A 20,063-nucleotide genomic window follows, 5' to 3' on the forward strand; every position below is an offset into this window, starting at 1 on the left:
CCCTGAGGAGGTTTCTGATGACTTTTCACAAAGTCAGCCCCACATAAATGATTGAGCTTCCCTTCGGTCCCATCGTTAAACAGCTGAACCGACAGCCCCTGGGAGAAGTAGTGTTTCATTTCTCTCAGCTTCAGGGCCCCTATGCCGTTCGCACAGTCAACCTTAAGTGTTCTTTGGTCATCTCCACTGCAGAAGGCCTGAAAAGGAAAAGACATACGCAAGAAAGATTTCAAGTTGTAAAAGTGAAGCATGGCATATATACGTATATATAAACATCTTCCATTATTTCAGTTGACTCGTCTGTTTTAACCCAGGAAACAAAAGGGTACACACATTCAGATGAAAACTGTAAAACACCAAAGTAAAATGTTAAAACCCCTTTTTTTGGACACAGACACTGGAACTGTTTCACCGACTGAATAAATGATGGAAATGAAATTTATTAGAATTTAGCCTCCATTAAGCAAGGCCTCTTACAATATTATAGTCTGTATTACACGGCAGGCATTCAAACATGGGCATGAGTACAGATGAATGAGCAGCCATAACATGCGTCATTCTCTTCAGAGCGTATGACACCACCGGGCAGGTCTGGCGTTTTTCCCGTCCGTCTCCTCTCCTACCCATCCTCACCCCAGAACGTAAGTTCTATGGGAGCAAAGGCTTGGTTTCGGTTAACTATGCCTGACAATGACATACACTCGGTATCTGCCAACCAAATGAACTACACCCCTCAAATCTCGTTCAGGTTTAGGAAGCTAATCCACCTCGAAGAAAGGCTTTCTCAACAGTAGGCGCCTCAAGTACGATGCCAACGGCGCCTACAGTAACTCTAAGAGCAAAGTCCTGTGAATGAACACGCGGATAACCGCAGGTACGCCACTCTTCTCCCCCAGCGAGCTCGGGACGTGTTACACGCCTTGCCGAGTAAATGCCCACAGAGTTAGCAGGATACGAGGCCCAGGCCTTGCAGAGCCCTAAAAAGAAAAAGGAGACACGCCACAGTTTTGGAAGAGGAGGAGGGGTAACAGATATCTAATTAAAATAAATTGCTCAACTGATGTTATTTTGGTCATCCGCTTAAACTCTAACCCCAGTCAAGAGAGTTTCACCTGTTTGGTAAGTTCCACGAAGGCTGTAGAGAGTTTCCGGTAGTAACCTTCTACGGTTGCCTTTCCATACCGGCCGCCGGTATTTCGACAGTACACCATGTAGTGCAGCTGGGGTGTCGTCAACAAGCCGTAATCTGTCACAGAAATGCAAAAAGCGATTTACCACATTCCTTAAGAAAGAAGAAAAGTTTAGGACTCATACTGTGTGAATTTCAGGGTGACAAATCCTCTTCAAAAAGACATCTCAGAAAATACAAGAAACACTAACTTTGAAAACTATCCGGAAATATGCATAAACATCCACTGAAATCATTATAACTACATGTCACACTGTGATATCATGAGTTATAATAAGAAATATACATTTTGGGCTTCCCTGGTGGCGCAGTGGTTGGGAGTCCGCCTGCCGATGCAGGGGACACGGGTTCGTGCCCCGGTCCGGGAAGATCCCACGTGCCGCGGAGCGGCTGGGCCCGTGAGCCATGGCCGCTGAGCCTGCGCATCCGGAGCCTGTGCTCCGCAACGGGAGAGGCCACAGCAGTGAGAGGGCCGCGTAATGCAAAAAAAAAAAAAAGAAATATACATTGGGTCTTTGTCCCCATTTCTGGCACAGCCTCTAAACCCTCTTTTGTTATGTTAATGAGGTGACTTTTGGACAGCCCTTAGACACTTTAGGATAGGGCCAGCTGCCAGGGAACCAAGCACAGGATTAGAGAGCTGAAACCTTCAGTCCTCCCCGTCTCCTCCCTAACTCCAGGGAGGGGAGGATGGAGCAGCAAGAGACCGAGTTCAAACACCAATGGCCCACGATCTCATCAATGATGCCTATGTAAGGAGGCCTCCACAAAAACCCTGAAGGATGGGGTTCCAGGTTTGGTGAGCAAGTGGAGATTGGGGAGAGTGGCCTGCCCAGAGAGCACGGACACTCCACACCCCTTCCCATATAAATCTCTACCATCTGGCTGTTCCTGGGTTATACCCTTTATAGTAAACTTGTAATCTAGTAAGTAAAATATTTCCTCCGAGTTCTACGAGCCTATCTAAGCAAATTAATCGACCCCAAAGAGAGGGCTGTCAGAAGCCCAGGTGATAAATAAATTAATTAATTTGAAAAGAAGCCCAGGTGACTGGCATCTGAAGGGGGGAGGGGCAAGGCTTGTGGCACTGAGCCTTTAACCTGTGGGATGTGACCCTAATTCCAGGTAGATAGTGTCAGAATTAATTGGTGGTGGAAAAGGCACACATTGGACACATACTTGGTTCTAAAAAAGATATGAACTGCTACTGATAGCAAAAACCAATCATTTAGTATAGACGGGTAGCAGTGTAAAAATAGAGCAAAGTAGAAAAGTAATAACTGAGTTCTATTTTCCAGTAACAAACTATGTAATTCAGATGAACCCTCCTCCCGAAAACAACCAAAAATGCTGAATAAGAGAAAAACCTCTTTTTAAAAAGAATTATAGTACCAACATTACAAAGGAATTAGGCCAAACTTTACATAAAGAGACAACTCCAGGATGTGAGCTAAGGGAAGCCAGTTTTGCTCTGAGGACATTCCTCTAAATAAGTTGAGCAATGGTTCTCAGCGCAAACAGTCCATGCTGGTCTAAGATGTGCAACTGGGGGGACAGGCTCTCATAAGGCTGAAGCCCCAAAGGACTATTCTTCAAACCATAATTCGAAAAGATACAAGCACCCCAATGTTCACCGCAGTACTATTTACAATAGCCAAAACATGGAAGCAACCTAAATGTCCATCGACAGATGAATGAATAAAGATGTGGTACATAAAGACAGAGGGATACTACTCGGCCATAAAAAAGAATGAAACAATGCCATTTGCAGCAAAGTGGATGGACCTGGAGATTATCATACTAAATGATTAAGTCAGACAGAGAAAAACAAATATCATATGATATCACTTACATGTGGAATCTAAAACAAAAAAAACAAATGAACTTATTTACAAAACAGAATAGACTCACAGACTTAGAAAACAAACTTATGGTTACCAAAGGGGAAACGTGACGGGGAGGGATAAATTAGGAGTTTGGGATTAACATACACATACTATTCAATACTATATATAAAGCAGATAATCAAAAAGGACCTACTGTATAGCACAGGGAACTCTACTCAATATTCTGTAATAACCTACGTGGGAAAAGAATCTAAAAAAGAATGGATATATGTATACGTGTAACTGAATAACTTTGCTGTGTACCTGAAACTAACACAACATTGTAAATCAACTATACTCCAATATAAAATAAAAATTAAATTAAAAAAAAAAAAGACTACTCTTCAGTGCAAGAGTGGGTTACTCCCCAGAAAGCTGTCTTGGCGCCGAGCAGAGCAGAGTGGGAAGCCCACCCCGAAGAGCTGTCACCACAAGCACAGGCCTCCCACGGACGCCCAGTTCAAATTCACGTAAACACGGGATCCAGAAGAGCCCTGGCATCAAAGAACCTTGTCACCCACCGGCCAGGTAGCACCCCCAGACCCCAGCAGAAGCCAACACTAAACTCAGCCAGGGAAATACACCTTTATCATAAACCTCAAAAATGTCCCACAAATAATTTTCCCAGAAAACAGCTTACAGTCAAAAATAGCTAAACACACAAGAAAGGCACCATAAGCAAGAAGCAAGAGAAACAGCAAAAGTGGACCAGGATCCAATAAATATTCTGTGATGAAATCCCTCAATGGTCTTCAAAGTCAAGCACAAGAGTTTGGACTGGAAGCAAAAAGTCACTTTAAGTTCTTGAGCCCTGCAGTTATGTAACAGAAATGGTATTTTGTGAAGGCAGCTTTGGCTCTGGTATAAGGATTAGGTGAGAGGAGGTGGAAAAGCTCAAAACAAGTGAGGAAGAGCTTAGACTAGCTTAATGGAAGCCTGTAAGGAGAGAAAAACCATATTCCAAAGACACATACTGAAGGATGAAACAAAAGGATTTTGTGACCGATATCAAAATTACCAAATAAACATTTACTAAATTACTATTATAGACAGTTCCTCACTAAAAAGCATCACCATCTATTCCACGGAACAACCCAGAAACCTAGAAGCCATTCTTCACAGCTCTAGCCTCACCACGTATCACAAAATCCTTTGAATTCATTACTAATTCCACCTTTTTCCATTTCTCTCACTAGCATCAGTCTTGCATGAACTACTGCACAGTCCCCCCTCTCTCCCCCGTGCCCCCTTCCTCCTCCTCTCTCTTCCCCCCTCCCTCTCCCCCCTGCCCCCTCCCTCCTCCTTCTGGCTCTTCCCCCCTCGCTCCCCCTGCCCCCTCCCTCCTCCTTCTCTCCTCCCCCCTCCCTCTCTCTCCCCGCTGCCTTTCTCTCTCCCCCCGTCCCCCCACAACAGCCAAAGGGACTTAAAGTGAAAATGTGAACCTATTCTCTGGCATAAAGCCCTTCAACAGAGTCCCACTGCATTTGGAGTAAAGCCCTGATTCTCGTCATGACCTGTAAGGCTTGGAATGCCTCGGCCCCTGCTTACCTCCCTAACCCTACCTTCTACCAGCTTCCCCCAGCCTCTCTATCCTGCAGCCACATTGACCATCTTTCATTTCCTGAAATACACTAAGTTGAAGAGAGAAATGAGCAAAAGTTTTAAAGAGAAGAAAAAAAAAATCACTCTCAAATTTTTCTAGATTAAAACCCTAGAAAAGTGATGGTTCTAGAGATACAATGACAGTACTGGAAAGTTCAGCCATTCTGGGGATGACAGGAAGAACACAGTTTGGGACAGGGTGAGACATCACTCAGACCAACGCTTTCAAACCTCAGGCCAAGCCTGTCAACAGGTCATGGATCTACTTAGTAGACCCAGCCATCGTTTCTGCATTTTTTTTAACAAAACAGATGAACACACTCATTGAGTATGGGTAAGTACGGTTCACTGAAACTTTCATTTCAGTCACACACACAAGCACTCTAGACACATATCATGACACAAAATCGGTTTCTTACTGTAGGTTGTGATACGCAGTGAAACAGACTCCTGGAGGGCTGTATGTAGCAGGTAGTCAAAAATGGCTGATGAACTGATGAGCGAATGAATAAAAGAATATACGCAGCTGGAGCTATGGCAGTAAAGACACTCATTCAGAAATCAGGCAGAATGAAAGTGAGAAGTGAGGAATGCCACATTAGGAGAGACAGAAGAGGAGCCCGTGGACAAGACCAATACGCAACAGTGGCCAAGGAAGTAGAAGTTAAAGAAAGGGAGAGGTCACAGTGTGGACTGTTGATGTTACTTCAGGTGATGTCTCTTCACAGACATCAACTGAAATAAAAACTTTACAATATAAATTCTGAGAGTTATTCTTAGATCACAGATCCCTTTGAGTATCTGACAAAAGCTATGACTCTTCTCTCCAGAAAAGCGCATGTGCAGGTAACACAGCACGCTGTATCCAGAGGCCCACAGGATCCCTGCAGCTTAACCAAACACTCCCCGGGAAGCCCAGGCCCCAGGTGAATTCCCGCTTTATAACAGATGAGTGTTGGGGGAGACATTTCCCTGCAGAGGCAACGATGGAGACTCACCGGCAGTAGGCTTAGTAATGACCAGGAGAGCAAACAGAGAAGCAAACCAGGCGAGTCCTGGAAGAGGCCATGTTAACTGGGAATGAGGGAACACACAGGAGGTTGAGGGGGGTCAAGAGAAGGTATTTCAAACGAGAGAGATCTGACACTGGGAAAATTCACCTCCAAGCACAGTGGAGTCACTGCATTCACATGGCGCACAACCAACGTGAGAAGAGGATTCCAGCCTGTCTTGTTGCATTTAATTCTTCTTCAGTTGATACAATAGGAAAAACCACCTGTCAGAACTTCAAGTCATGATTACGAGCAGGTGAAAGATATTTTCCATCGTTATTTGACCTGCTAACAGCTGACTCCACACGTGCTCAGCTATTCGGGAGTACCCAATATTGACAAAAACTCCCCAGAATGAACATCTTCAAGCTACCTCAGGGCTTTTTTTTTTTTTTTTTTTTGGTAAACATTTTTAAATTTTTATTTATTTATTTATTTATTTATTTTTGGCTGAGTTGGGTCTTCATTGCTGCATGGGGTCTTTCTCTCATTGAGGCTACTCTTCGTTGCAGTGTGCAGGCTTTTCATTGCAGTGGCTTCTCTCATTGCGAAGCATGGGCTCTAGGCACGTGGGCTTCAGTAGCTGTGGCACACAGGCTCAGCAGTTTTGCCTCATGGGCTCTAGAGCTCAGGCTCAGTAGTTGTGGCACACGGGCTTAGTGGCTCTGCGGCATGTGGGTTCTTTCCGGACCAGGGCTCGAACCCATGTTCCCTGCACTGGCAGGCAGATTCTTAACCACTGCACCACGAGGGAAGTCCCCTCAGGGGTTTTTATATCAGGAAATTCAGGATTATAAAGGAAGTTGTCTAAGATCAGCCTTGCCTACATATTATCTCCTACAGCTACAATGTAATACGCAAGCCCAGAAAAAATTTTTTAACTATTTTTGACTTAAAAAGCTAGTAGTGGATTCTGGTAGGAAGATGGTGGAAGAGTAAGACACGGAGATCACCTTCCTCCCCACAGATACACCAGAAATACATCTACATGTGGAACAACTCCTACAGAACACCCACTGAACGCTGGCAGAAGACTTCAGACCTCCCAAAAGGCAAGAAACTCCCCACGTACCTGGGTAGGGCAAAGGAAAAAAGAATAAACAGAGACAAAGGGATAGGGACGGGACCTGCACCAGTGGGAGGGAGCTGTGAAAGAGGAGAGGTTTCCACACACTAGGAGCCCCTTCGTGGGCGGAGACTGCGGGTGGCGGAGGGGGAAAGCTTCGGAGTAGCAGAGGAGAGCACAGCCACAGGGGTGCGGAGGGCAAAGCGGAGAGATTCCCGCACAGACGATCGGGGCCGACCGGCACTCACCAGCCCGAGAGGCTCGTCTGCTCACCCGCCGGGGCGGGCGGGGCTGGGAGCTGAGGCTCGGGCTTCGGTCGGAGCGCAGGGAGAGGACTGGGGCTGGCGGCGTGAACACAGCCTGAAGGGGTTAGTGCACCACGGCTGGCGGCGAGGGAGTCCGGGGAAAAGTCTGGAACTGCCGAAGAGGCAAGAGACTTTTTCTTCCCTCTTTGTTCCCTGGTGCGCGAGGAGAGGGGATTCAGAGCACTGCCTAAATGAGCTCTGGAGAGGGGCACGAGCCGCGACTAAAAGCGCAGACCCCAGAGACGGGCGTGGGACGCTGGGGCTGCTGCCGCCGCCAAGAGGCCTGTGTGCAAATGCAGGTCACTGTCCACGCCCCCTTTCCGGGAGCCTGTGCAGCCCGCCACTGCCAGGGTCCCGGGATCCAGGGACGGCTTCACCGGGAGAGCGCACAGCGCGCCTCGGGCTGCTGCAACGTCAGGCCGGCCTCTGCTGCCGCACGCTCGCCCCGCCTCCGTGCCCCTCCCTCCCCCGCGGCCTGAGTGAGCCAGAGTCCCGGAAGCGGCTGCTCCTTTAACCCCGTCCTGTCTGAGCGAAGAACAGACGCCCTCCCGATCTACATGCAGAGGCAGGGCCAAATCCAAAGCTGAGACCCCGGAGCTGTAAGAAGAAGAGAAAGGGAAACCTCTCCCAGCAGCCTCAGAAGCAGCGGATTAAAGCTCCACAATCAACTTGATGTACCCTGCGTCTGTGGAATACCTGAACAGACAACGAATCATCCCAAATTGAGGAGGTGGACTTTGAGAACAAGATTTATGATTTTTTCCCCTTTTCCTCTTCTTGTGAGTGTATATGTGTATGCTTCTGTGTGAGATTTTGTCTGTACAGCTTTGCTTCCACCATCTGTCCCAGGGTTCTATCCATCCTTTTCTTTTTTTTAAGTTTTTTTCTTAATAATTATTTTTTAATAACTTTTACCTTTATTTTATTTTACTTTATCTTCTTTATTTCTTTCTTTCTTTCCTTCCTTCCCTCCTTTAGACAACGAATCATCCCAAATTGAGGAGGTGGACTTTGAGAGCAAGATTTATGATTTTTTTCCCTTTTTTCTCTTTTTGTGAATGTGTATGTGTATGCTTCTGTGTGAGATTTTGTCTGTATAGCTTTGCTTCCACCATTTCTCCCAAGGATCTATCTGTCCGTTGTTTTTTTTCTTTAATTTTTTTAATAATTATTTTTTATTTTAATAACTTTATTACATTTTATCATGCTTTCTTCTATTTCACTTTATCTTCTCTCTTTCTTTTTTTCCTACCTTCCCTCCTTCCTCCCTCCCTCCCTTCTTTCCTTCTTTCGTTCTTTCTTCCTTTCTTTTTCTTTCTTTCTTTCTTCCTACTTTTTCTCCCTTTTATTCTGAGCCATGTGGATGAAAGGCTCTTGGTGCTGCAGCCAGGAGTCAGTGCTGTGCCTCTGAGGTGGGAGAGCCAACTTCAGGACACTGGTCCACAAGAGACCTCCCAGCTCCACGTGGTATCAAACGGTGAAAATCTCCCAGATCTCCATGTCAACACCAGCACCCAGCTTCACTCAACGACCAGCAAGCTACAGTGCTGGACACCCTATGCCAAACAACTAGCAAGACAGGAACACAACCCCACCCATTAGCAGAGAGGCTGCCTAAAATCATAATAAGGCCACAGACACCCCAAAACACACCACCAGACATGGACCTCTCCACCAGAGAGTCAAGATCCAGCCTCATCCACTAGAACACAGGCACTAGTCCCCTCCACCAGGAAGCCTACCCAACCCACTGAACCAACCTTAGACAATGGGGACAGACACCAAAAACAATGGGAACTACGAACCTGCAGCCTGTGAAAAGGAGACCCCAAACACAGTAAGATAAGCAAAATGAGAAGACAGAAAACCACACAGCAGGTGAAGAAGCAAGATAAAAACCCACCAGACCTAACAAATGAAGAGGAAATAGACAGTCTGCCTGAAAAAGAATTCAGAATAATGATAGTAAAGATGATCCAAAATCTTGGAAATAGAATAGACAAAATGCAAGAAACAGTTAACAAGGACCTAGAAGAACTAAAGATGAATGAAGCAACAATGAGAAACACAATAAATGAAATTAAAAGTACTCTAGGTATGATCAATAGCAGAATACCTGAGGCAGAAGAACGGATAAGTGAGGTGGAAGATAAAATAGTGGAAATAACTGCTGCAGAGCAGAATAAAGAAAAAAGAATGAAAAGAACTGAGGACAGTCTCAGAAACCTCTGGGACAACATTAAACGCACCAACATTCAAATTATAGGGGTTCCAGTAGATGAAGAGAACAAGAAAGGGACTGAGAAAATATTTGAAGAGATTATAGTTGAAAACTTCCCTAATATGGGAAAGGAAATAGTTAATCAAGTCCAGGAGGCGCAGAGAGTGCCATAGAGAATAAATCCAAGGAGAAATATGCCAAGACACATATTAATCAAACTGTCAAAAATTAAACACAAAGAAAACATACTAAAAGCAGCAAGGGAAAAACAACAAATAAGACACAAGGGAATCGCCATAAGGTTAACAGCTGATTTTTCAGCAGAAACTCTACAAGCCAGAAGGGACTGGCAGGACATATTTAAAGTGATGAAGGAGAAAAACCTGCAACCAAGATTACTCTACCCAGCACGGATCTCATTCAGATTTGATGGAGAAATTAAAACCTTTACAGACAAGCAAAAGCTGAGAGAGTTCAGCACCACCAAACCAGCTTTACAACAAATGCTAAAGGAACTTCTCTAGGCAAGAAACACAACAGAAGGAAAAGACCTACAATAACGAACCCAAAACAATTAAGAAAATGGGAATAGGGACATACATATCGATAATTACCTTAAATATAAATGGACTAAATGCTCCCACCAAAAGACACAGATTGGCTGAATGGATACAAAAACAAGACCCATCTATATGCTGTCTACAAGAGACCCACCTCAGACCTAGAGACACATACAGACTGAAAGTAAGGGGATGGAAAAAGATATTCCATGCAAATGGAAATCAAAAGAAAGCTGGAGTAGCAATTCTCATATCAGACAAATAGACTTTAAAATAAAGACTATTAGAAGAGGGAAAGAAGGACACTACATAATGATTGGAAATCAAAAGAAAGCTGGAGTAGCAATTCTCATATCAGACAAATAGACTTTAAGATAAAGACTATTAGAAGAGAGAAAGAAGGGCACTACATAATGATCAAGAGATCGATCCAAGAAGAAGATATAACAATTGTAAATATTTATGCACCCAACATAGGAGCACCTCAATACATAAGGCAAATACCAACAGCCATAAAAGGGGAAATCGACAGTAACACATTCATAGTAGGGGACTTCAACACTCCACTTTCACCAACAGACAGATCATCCAAAATGAAAATAAATAAGAAAACACAAGCTTTAAATGATACATTAAACTAGACAGACTTAATTGATATTTACAGGACATTCCATCCAAAAACAACAGAATACACATTTTTCTCAAGTGCTCATGGAACATTCTCCTGGAAGGATCATATCTTGGGTCACAAATCAAGCCTTGGTAAACTTAAGAAAATTGAAATTGTATCAAGTATCTTTTCCAACCACAATGCTATGAGACTAGATATCAAGTACAGGAAAAGATCTGTAAAAATACAAACACATGGAGGCTAAACAATACACTACTTAATAACGAAGTGATCACTGAAGAAATCAAAGAGGAAATAAAAAAATACCTAGAAACAAATGATAATGGAGACACGATGACTCAAAACCTATGGGATGCAGCAAAAGCAGTTCTAAGAGGGAAGGTTATAGCAACACAATCCCACCTTAACAAACAGGAAACATCTCGAGTAAACAACCTGACCTTGCACCTAAAGCAATTAGAGAAAGAAGAACAAAAAAAACCCCCAAAGTTAGCAGAAGGAAAGAAATCATAAAGATCAGATCAGAAATAAATGAAAAAGAAATGACAGAAACGATAGCAAAGATCAATAGAACTAAAAACTGGTTCTTTGAGAAGATAAACAAAATTGATAAACCATTAGCTAGACTCATCAAGAAAACAAGGGAGAAGACTCAAATCAATAGAATTAGAAATGAAAAAGAAGTAACGACTGACACTGCAGAAATACAAAAGATCATGAGAGATTACTACAAGCAACTCTATGCCAATAAAATGGACAACCTGGAAGAAATGGACAAATTCTTAGAAATGCACAACCTGCCAAGACTGAATCAGGAAGAAATAGAAAATATCAACAGACCAATCACAAGCACTGAAATCGAAACTGTGATTAAAAATCTTCCAACAAACAAAAGCCCAGGACCAGATGGCTTCACAGGTGAATTCTATGAAACATTTAGAGAAGTGCTAACACCTATCCTTCTCAAACTCTTCCAAAATATAGCAGAGGGAGGAACACTCCCAAACTCATTCTACGGGGCCACCATCACCTTGATACCAAAACCAGACAAGGATGTCACAAAGAAAGAAAACTACAGGCCAATATCACTGATGAACATAGATGCAAAAATCCTCAACAAAATACTAGCAAACAGAATCCAACAGCACATTAAAAGGATCATACACCATGATCAAGTGGGGTTTATTCCAGGAATGCAAGGATTCTTCAATATACGCAAATCAATCAATGTGATACACCATATTAACAAATGGAAGGAGAAAAACCATATGATCATCTCAATAGATGCAGAGAAAGCTTTCGACAAAATTCAACACCCATTTATGATAAAAACCCTGCAGAAAGTAAGCATAGAGGGAACTTTCCTCAACATAATAAAGGCCATATATGACAAACCCACAGTCAACATCGTCCTCAATGGTGAAAAACTGAAACCATTTCCACTAAGATCAGGAACAAGACAGGGCTGTCCACTCTCACCACTCTTATTCAACATAGTTTTGGAAGTTTTAGCCATAGCAATCAGAGAAGAAAAGGAAATAAAAGGAATCCAAATCGGAAAAGAAGAAGTAAAGCTGTCACTGTTTGCAGATGACATGATACTATACATAGAGAATCCTAAAGATGCCTCCGAAAAACTACTAGAGCTAATCAATGAATTTGGTAAAGTAACAGGATACAAAATTAATGTACAGAAATCTGGCATTCCTGTACACTAATGATGAAAAATCTGAAAATGAAATCAAGAAAACACTCCCATTTACCACTGCAACAAAAAGAATAAAATATCTAGGAATAAACCTACCTAAGGAGACAAAAGACCTGTATGCAGAAAATTATAAGACACTGATGAAAGAAATTAAAGATGATACAAATAGATGGAGAGATATACCATGCTCCTGGATTGGAAAATCAATATTGTGAAAATGACTCTACTACCCAAACAATCTACAGATTCAATGCAATGCCTATCAAACTACCACTGGCATTTTTCACAGAACTGGAACATAAAATTTCACAATATGTATGGAAACACAAAAGACCCCGAATAGCCAAAGCAATCTTGAGAACAAAAAACGGAGTTGGAGGAATCAGGCTCCCTGACTTCAGACTATACTACAAAGCTACAGTAATCAAGACAGTATGGTACTGGCACAAAAACAGAAAGACAGATCCATGGAACAGGATAGAAAGCCCAGAGATAAACCCACGCACATATGGTCACCTTATCTTTGATAAAGGAAGCAGGAATGTACAGTGGAGAAAGGACAGCCTCTTCAATAAGTGGTGCTGGGAAAACTGGACAGGTACATGTAAAAGTATGAGATTAGATCACTCCCTAACACCATACACAAAAATAGGCTCAAAATGGATTAAAGGCCTAAATGTAAGGCCAAAAACTATCAAACTCTTAGAGGAAAACATAGGCAGAACACTCTGTGACATAAATCACAGCAAGATCCTTTTTGACCCACCTCCTAGAGAAATGGAAATAAAAACAAAAATAAACAAATGGGACCTAATGAAACTTCAAAGCTTTTGCACAGCAAAGGAAACCATAAACAAGACCAAAAGACAACTCTCAGAATGGGAGAAAACATTTGCAAATGAAGCAACTGACAAAGGATTAATCTCCAAAATTTATAAGCAGCTCATGCAGCTCAATAACAAAAAAACAAACAACCCAATCCAAAAATGGGCAGAAGACCTAAATAGACATTTCTCCACAGAAGATATACAGACTGCCAACAAACACATGAAAGAATGCTCAACATCATTAATCATTAGAGAAATGCAAATCAAAACTACAATGAGACATCATCTCACACCAGCCAGAATGGCCATCATCAAAAAATCTAGAAACAGTAAATGCTGGAGAGGGTGTGGAGAGAATGGAACACTCTTGCACTGCTGGTGGGAATGTGAATTGGTACAGCCACTATGGAGAACAGTATGGAGGTTCCTTAAAAAACTAAAAATAGAACTACCATATGACCCAGCAATCCCACTACTGGGCATATACCCTGAGAAAACCATAATTCAAAGAGTCATGTACCAAAATGTTCATAGCAGCTCTATTTACAATAGCCCGGAGATGGAAACAACCTAAGTGTCCATCATCGGATGAATGGGTAAAGAAGATGTGGCACATATATACAATGGAATATTACTCAGCCATAAAAAGAAACGAAATTGAGCTATTTGTAATGAGGTGGATAGACCTAGAGTCTGTCATACAGAGTGAAGTAAGTCAGAAAAAGAAAGACAAATACCGTATGCTCACACATATATATGGAATTTAAGAAAAAGAAAAAAATGTCATGAAGAACCTAGGGGTAAAACAGGAATAGAGACACAGACCTACTTGAGAATGGACCTGAGGATATGGGGAGGGGGAAGGGTAAGCTGTGACAAAGCGACAGAGAGGCATGGACATATATACACTACCAAACGTAAGGTAGATAGCTAGTGGGAAACAGCCGCACAGCACAGGGAGATTAGCTCGGTGCTTTGTGACCGCCTGGAGGGGTGGGATAGGGAGGGTGGGAGGGAGGGCGACGCAAGAGGGAAGGGATATGGGAACAGACGTATATATATAACTGATTCAGTTTGTTATAAAGCAGAAACTAATACACCATTGTGAAGCAATTATATTCCAATAAAGTTGTAAAAAAAAAAAAAGCTAGTAGTTTATATCTAGGAGTCCATTTTTTTTAACTTTGTTTATCTGTAGTTTCAAACTTTTCTAAATTAAATATATATTTATTTTGCGGTTTTTTTAAATAACTTTTTTAAAGATTAATTTACAAGTCAGGATAAATACATACCATGGAATTGACCTCCTAAAACAGTCACACCGTCTATTACAGACTGTAACAGTTTCTCACTGCTGGGCCTAGGAAAGAAAAGGAAGAAAATATTACATCCCACCCCGAGACCAACGGAGCTGCTACCTCTAAAAGCACATGCAGAAATCCTGTGCTACCAGTTTCAGAAGAACAAGTCCATTGTATTCGAACTACATGAAACCTGCCAAGCCTGAAAACTCTGAAAAGATAATACGGGTGAAGTGTAAGCATTTTCCATTAGCCTTTCACAATATATTTATTGGAAAGAGTTTGGCTTTTAAATGCATTTAGGAAATAGATATAAAGGATACACTAATTAACCTACCCAAATACCTTTTCTAGTTTGACTGTAACAACACATACACTACCTGAGAACAGTAACAATAAATACTGAAACCACAGAGCGTGCATAACCCAGGGCTGGGTATTAAGCCACCAAGCGTATAGAATCTAGTTTTCATTTTAAAAAGTCAGAATAAATTATTTTTCTATCTGTCTGAAAATAAGATATATAAGATGTATAACTGCCTTGTAGAAAAAGATGTTCTATATCACTTAAACTAGGTAATACGTAAGAGGCAAATATTGGGCTGGCCAAAAAGTGCCTTCGGTTTTTAAGTAAAGATAAAAGACACGTTTTTCATTTTCACCACGAACTTTATTGAACGTAAACACCCTTTTGTTCCACTACCTTCTGCCATTTTTCAGGCAACTTCATAATTCCACTTTTCCAAAACTTTTTATCTTTTTGAGCAAAGAACTGTTCTAGGTACCTTTTACGGTCTTCCAAGGAACTGAAATTTTTTCCATTAAGAGAATCTTGTAAAGACCAAAATAAATGGAAATCCCAAGGTGCAATGTCTGGTGAATATGGCGGATGAATTAGAACTTCCCAGCCAAACTGTAACAGGTTTTGCCTGGTCATCAAAAGAAACACTCGGCCTTGTGGTATCCTGATGGAAGATTATGCATTTTCTCTTGACTAATTCCGGACGCTTTTCATCGAGTGCCGCTTTCAGTTGGCCTAATTGGGAGCAGTACTTGTGGGAATTAATCCTTTGGTTTTCTGGAAGGAGCTCATAACAGAGGACTCCCTTCCAATCCCACCCTATACACAACGTCACCTTCTTTGGATGAAGACAGGCCTTTGGTGTGGTTGGTGGTGGTTCATTTCGTTTGCCCACGATCTCTTCTGTTCCACATTGTTGTACAGTATCCACTTTTCATCGCCCATCACAATTTGTTTTAAAAACTGATAGTTTTCGTTACGTTTATGTAGAGAATCACATGCGGAAATACTGTCAAGGTTTTTTTCGCTTAGCTTACTTACGTGGAACCCAAACCTCAAAGCAATTTACATAACCAAGCTGGTGCAAATGATTTTCAACACTTGATTTGGATATTTTGAGTATGTCAGCTATCTCCCGCATGGTATAACACGGACTGTTCTCAGTTAATGTCTCAATTTGATAACTATCAGCCTCAACTGGTCTACCCGACTGTGGAGCATCATCCGGCGAGAAATCTCCAACACGAAACTTTGCAAGCCACTTCTGACATGTTCGATCAGCCACAGCACCTGCTCCACATACTGCACAAATCTTTTTTGCGTTTCGTTTGCATTTTTACCTTTCTTGAGATAATAAAGCATAATATGTCTAAAATGTTGCTTTTTTTCTTCCATCTTCAATATTAAAATGGCTATACAAAAACTCACCAATTTGGATAAGTCTGTTTTTAAATGCACGCTGATATGACAGCTGTCACATACAATCTAACAAAACTGTTTCGAATGAAGTTAAAGACAACTAAGAGCTACTACAGCCGTCTTACGGAGAAAAACGAATGAACCTTTTGGCCAACCCAACACGTGTGCAAGACTTTACTGTGAGATAATAATTTGCTTCAGAACATAAGTCACTTGGCTATTCTGTTACCTATAAATCCACAAACAATGGTATTTGGAAGTCCCTCTGGTAACACACTAAGGGTAAAACACCAGACTAAGCCATTCGGAGACCGAGTAGAAATTTCCTTTAGAAAGAGTCTCTGGCTAAAACCAGATCTTATGCAAAAGAGAATGCTTCTGTTTCAAAGTACACTTTTAATCTAACATTTTACAATAACACCTTTTTGTAAAGGAAGGTAAGAGCTGCCAAACGTGACAAATGCGTAGGAATAATATAGATGGTTAATGTTTTCCAATGAACTCCAGCAAGGGAAAAATCATCTATGAACCAACAATAACACAGGTTATAAAGTAAATCTCTAAAAATAATGAATTACAATCACATGTTCTTACTCTATGGGGGAAAAACGTAAACCCACAGAAGTAAAGGGATGGGAGACATTTGCTAAGGGCTTCTCTTGTGCCAGGAAACAGGTGTGTTGCATGTATTACTTCATGTAATCCTCAGGAAGGATTGCGTGATGGAGGCTCATCATCAACATGGTACAGGTGAGTAAAGGTAAGCTCCAAAAGGTTAAGTGACCTACTCAACCTGTACAGGAAGTGTGAGAGTTGGGGCTCAGACTCCAAAGCCCAAGCTGCAGTAGTGACTGAGCTCCTACATCCTACTGAAAAGACCAGGACGTAGAGAAGCCTCTCAGGGCAGTTCCACTTTACTCGACTCCTTTGATTTGTCCTGGGTACTGAAACAGATGCAACCATCTATGTGGTGTTCCCAAGCAGCTTTCACCAGCAGCTCTGAGGGTCACCTGGTATCTCTACCGATCACCACGAAGGCATCTTGGTGCAGATTCACAGCTGCTTTCTCGATGATGTCCACCAACACTCTCAGCAAATCTTGTTCCTCGGCGTTTGCCAAACAGGTGGCATGCCCCTCCCAGGACGGTGCCAACATTTCACCCAAAGGATCAACCAATTTTACACCATTGTCCTCCTTGAAAGAAAAACAAATAATAAGCCATCTGTGCAGAGTCGCGAGGGTGAGGTGAGGAAGTGAACCCAAGCTGCTTTTCCCCCAACAAAAGACAGTGTTGGCCAGGCAGTTTCACCGGTGACCACTACTGAAGGCCAGGCACTGGACCAGGTGTTGTACATACATCACCTCAGTAAATCCTCACAACACACGGTATCTATCTAACTAATAATCCGATGGTTACTCCAATCTTACGTTGAGAAAACTGAGATTCAGAGCAAGTACTCTGCTTATGTTCATACAGCTAGTGTCAGTTCTGATATTAAAACATCAAGTCCATCTGACTCTTAAATCCAACAGCCACTGTACTACACTAGCTGTTTTAAAAGGCTGTCATCTGAGCATTCACCATCAATTAACTGATGAGGCACAACTATAGCAGACCCAGGACCCCTGGAGATCCTTCTTGCTATGGCTGGACTCAAAGAACATACTGGCCAGCGTGTCAACCAGTGGGTGGTACAGAAGCTGAAAACTGATGCCCAATTCTGGTCTGCTCAAACCTCTGGAAAGAAATAAAGTGTAGTTCAGAGTGAATGTCAAAGGAGGGAAATAGCTCAGAATTGTTTTAAGCAGTGCCTCTGAAATTAACAATAAATGTGGGGTTCTGTCTACAAATCATTAAGCAATTAAGGTGATTTAGCCATTTAGACACTTACACCTTCACAGTGATCCACATCTAGAAGCTGAATAAGCAACATCCTCTTGTTTTGGGGTGGGAAGGGAGGAGGTTACAATCCCTCACTAACCCACAGAGTTTTAACTTGCTGCTGATTTAGCTATAAAGGCAAGAGTCTCGTGTCCTAACAACCAAACAGAAGCATATTATTTAAGCCACGTATTAGTTATAGGCCAGCACAGAATATAACGGTTAAATTGTGTCAAAAGGAATACTTTAGAAACTTAATTGTCATAAACACTAGACCCATCAGGCCTCATCAGTATTCTGCCCAGTGCTCGCCTTTGGATCCCTGGAGCCACGTGTTTGGCTGTTCGCTCGGAACGGGAAACTATTCCCTAGCTATAGAAAAGCTGTGTGAAAATTTTCAAACGGTGCTAAGTCTTTTCAAATGTTTGCCCTCTCCCCTCCCCCAGCTTGCCTCCAATCTCTTTAATCTCTGCTAAATGAACAGAGGCAACACTTCTTATTACTGATGCGGTCTCAATACAACTAACTTGGCAGGACATTCTGTTACTTCTCAATATGGACACACTCCAAACAATGACCATCTCATTTCACTCTCTCCACACCCTTTAAAGAGTCATGAGCTAAATGAACACTTGTTAAGAAAAGAGTTGTTTCAAAAGTAAAGGCAGATAGCAATGAGAAGGCACATTCCTAGAATTAGAATTTGTACTTTGGGTCAAAGTGCTCAGAAACTAAGGTTTGGTCTTGCAAATAAACATTTGCTTTATCGGAGCACTAAATGCATTACCTCAGGATTGTGTGATGCTGTTACCATGACTCCGATAGTAGATTTGGTCTGTTTTGACCTCAGGACGGCTAATAATCCCATTCGAAACATGACATGATCAAGATGTTCTGCTTTCGTTCGAAATCCAGCAGTCCCATATTGAAGAGTGAGTCCATCAGGCTTGGCATGTAATGCTGACTGCTTTGTAACAGCATCTAAATCCATGTCTACAAAATTAAGGAATGTTTTTCAGGCATAAGAAATCTTTCAAGGACCATCTGGTTCAAAAACTGCCATCCCAGGGCTTCCCTGGTGGCGCAGTGGCTGAGAGTCCGCCTGCCGATGCAGGGGACACGGGTTCATGCCCCGGTCCGGGAGGATCCCACATGCCGCGGAGCGGCTGGGCCCGTGAGCCATGGCCACTGAGCCTGCGTGTCCGGAGCCTGTGCTCCTCAACGGGAGAGGCCACAACAGTGAGAGGCCCGCGTACCGCAAAAAAAAAAAAAAAAAAAACCCTGCCATCCCAAACTAATCGATCTGCCTCATTCTGAACCTCCCCCCAAAATCCTATGTTTGAGAGGGGGAAAAAAATGGTAGAATAAGTCCCGGAGGTTAGCATTACCTGTACTGTTCACTTCAGGACAGAAATGAGACTGTCCCCAACCATTCCTGGACCCAAGGCAAACTTAAAATGGTCCATTCCCAACTAAAATGAAGACTGTACACCTAGATTCAGAGAATCCTACAAGGGACCGTATCATTTTACAAATGGGAAAACTTAATTCTGGGTATCAGTTAAACAACCTAAATTTTACATGGGAAGCTGCTGACAGACTGATGCCGAAGGTCACATTCTCCACTGGACTGGGGCCGCATACACAAAGTATCTGGGAAATATGTGTAGTTCTTCTGCGATTCCTCCCAGGCTACAGAGACCTATTCCCGAAGGAAAAGCAAAGGGCAAAAGCCTCCTCTCCAAGTCTGCCCAGACCTCCCGATACACCTTGCAGTGGATTTTTGTATTTTCATACGGGAGGACCAGGACACACTTCTAAATTAAGCTCGGAAACTAGCAACATCTTCCTTTTACCTTTCATTAAAAAAATCAAACATCAGCCCTGAGCCCGCTAGTACTTCCTTCTCTGGGATACTCCAACTTAAAGTGGAACTTGGGGCTTCCAACTCTTGTTTTCTTTATTGTCCTTCACTGCGTCAATGAACAAGAGTTAAATGTTTGCTTTTGTCCAGTTGGAAAAAGCTGGCATTCAGGACGCTAATTTAGCTTGGCCTAGAGCGATCAAATCTAGTTCACATGCATGAAGACGTTTTATTAAAAAGTGACCAGT

The 20,063-nt window shown here is 42.4% G+C and overlaps 1 protein-coding gene across 3 annotated transcripts in view; it reads right to left on the reverse strand.

Moving 5' to 3' along the window:
- Nucleotides 1-20,063, reverse strand: part of PGM3 (phosphoglucomutase 3) — a 32,545-nt gene that overhangs the window by 11,211 nt on the left and 1,271 nt on the right. For all 3 annotated transcript variants that reach the window (XM_082633292.1, XM_082633290.1, XM_082633291.1), the window contains exons 2-6: nt 18,739-18,944; nt 17,079-17,263; nt 14,340-14,407; nt 1,113-1,246; nt 2-197 (exon numbers count right to left, since the gene is read on the reverse strand). In XM_082633292.1, the coding sequence (XP_082489418.1) occupies nt 2-197; nt 1,113-1,246; nt 14,340-14,407; nt 17,079-17,263; nt 18,739-18,942 (787 nt within the window). In that variant the 5' untranslated portion in view covers nt 18,943-18,944. The remainder of the gene's footprint in view (nt 1; nt 198-1,112; nt 1,247-14,339; nt 14,408-17,078; nt 17,264-18,738; nt 18,945-20,063) is intronic.

The sequence above is a fragment of the Mesoplodon mirus genome (assembly GCF_964341445.2).
Source record: "Mesoplodon mirus genome assembly, chromosome: 10".
Lineage (NCBI taxonomy): Eukaryota > Metazoa > Chordata > Mammalia > Artiodactyla > Ziphiidae > Mesoplodon > Mesoplodon mirus.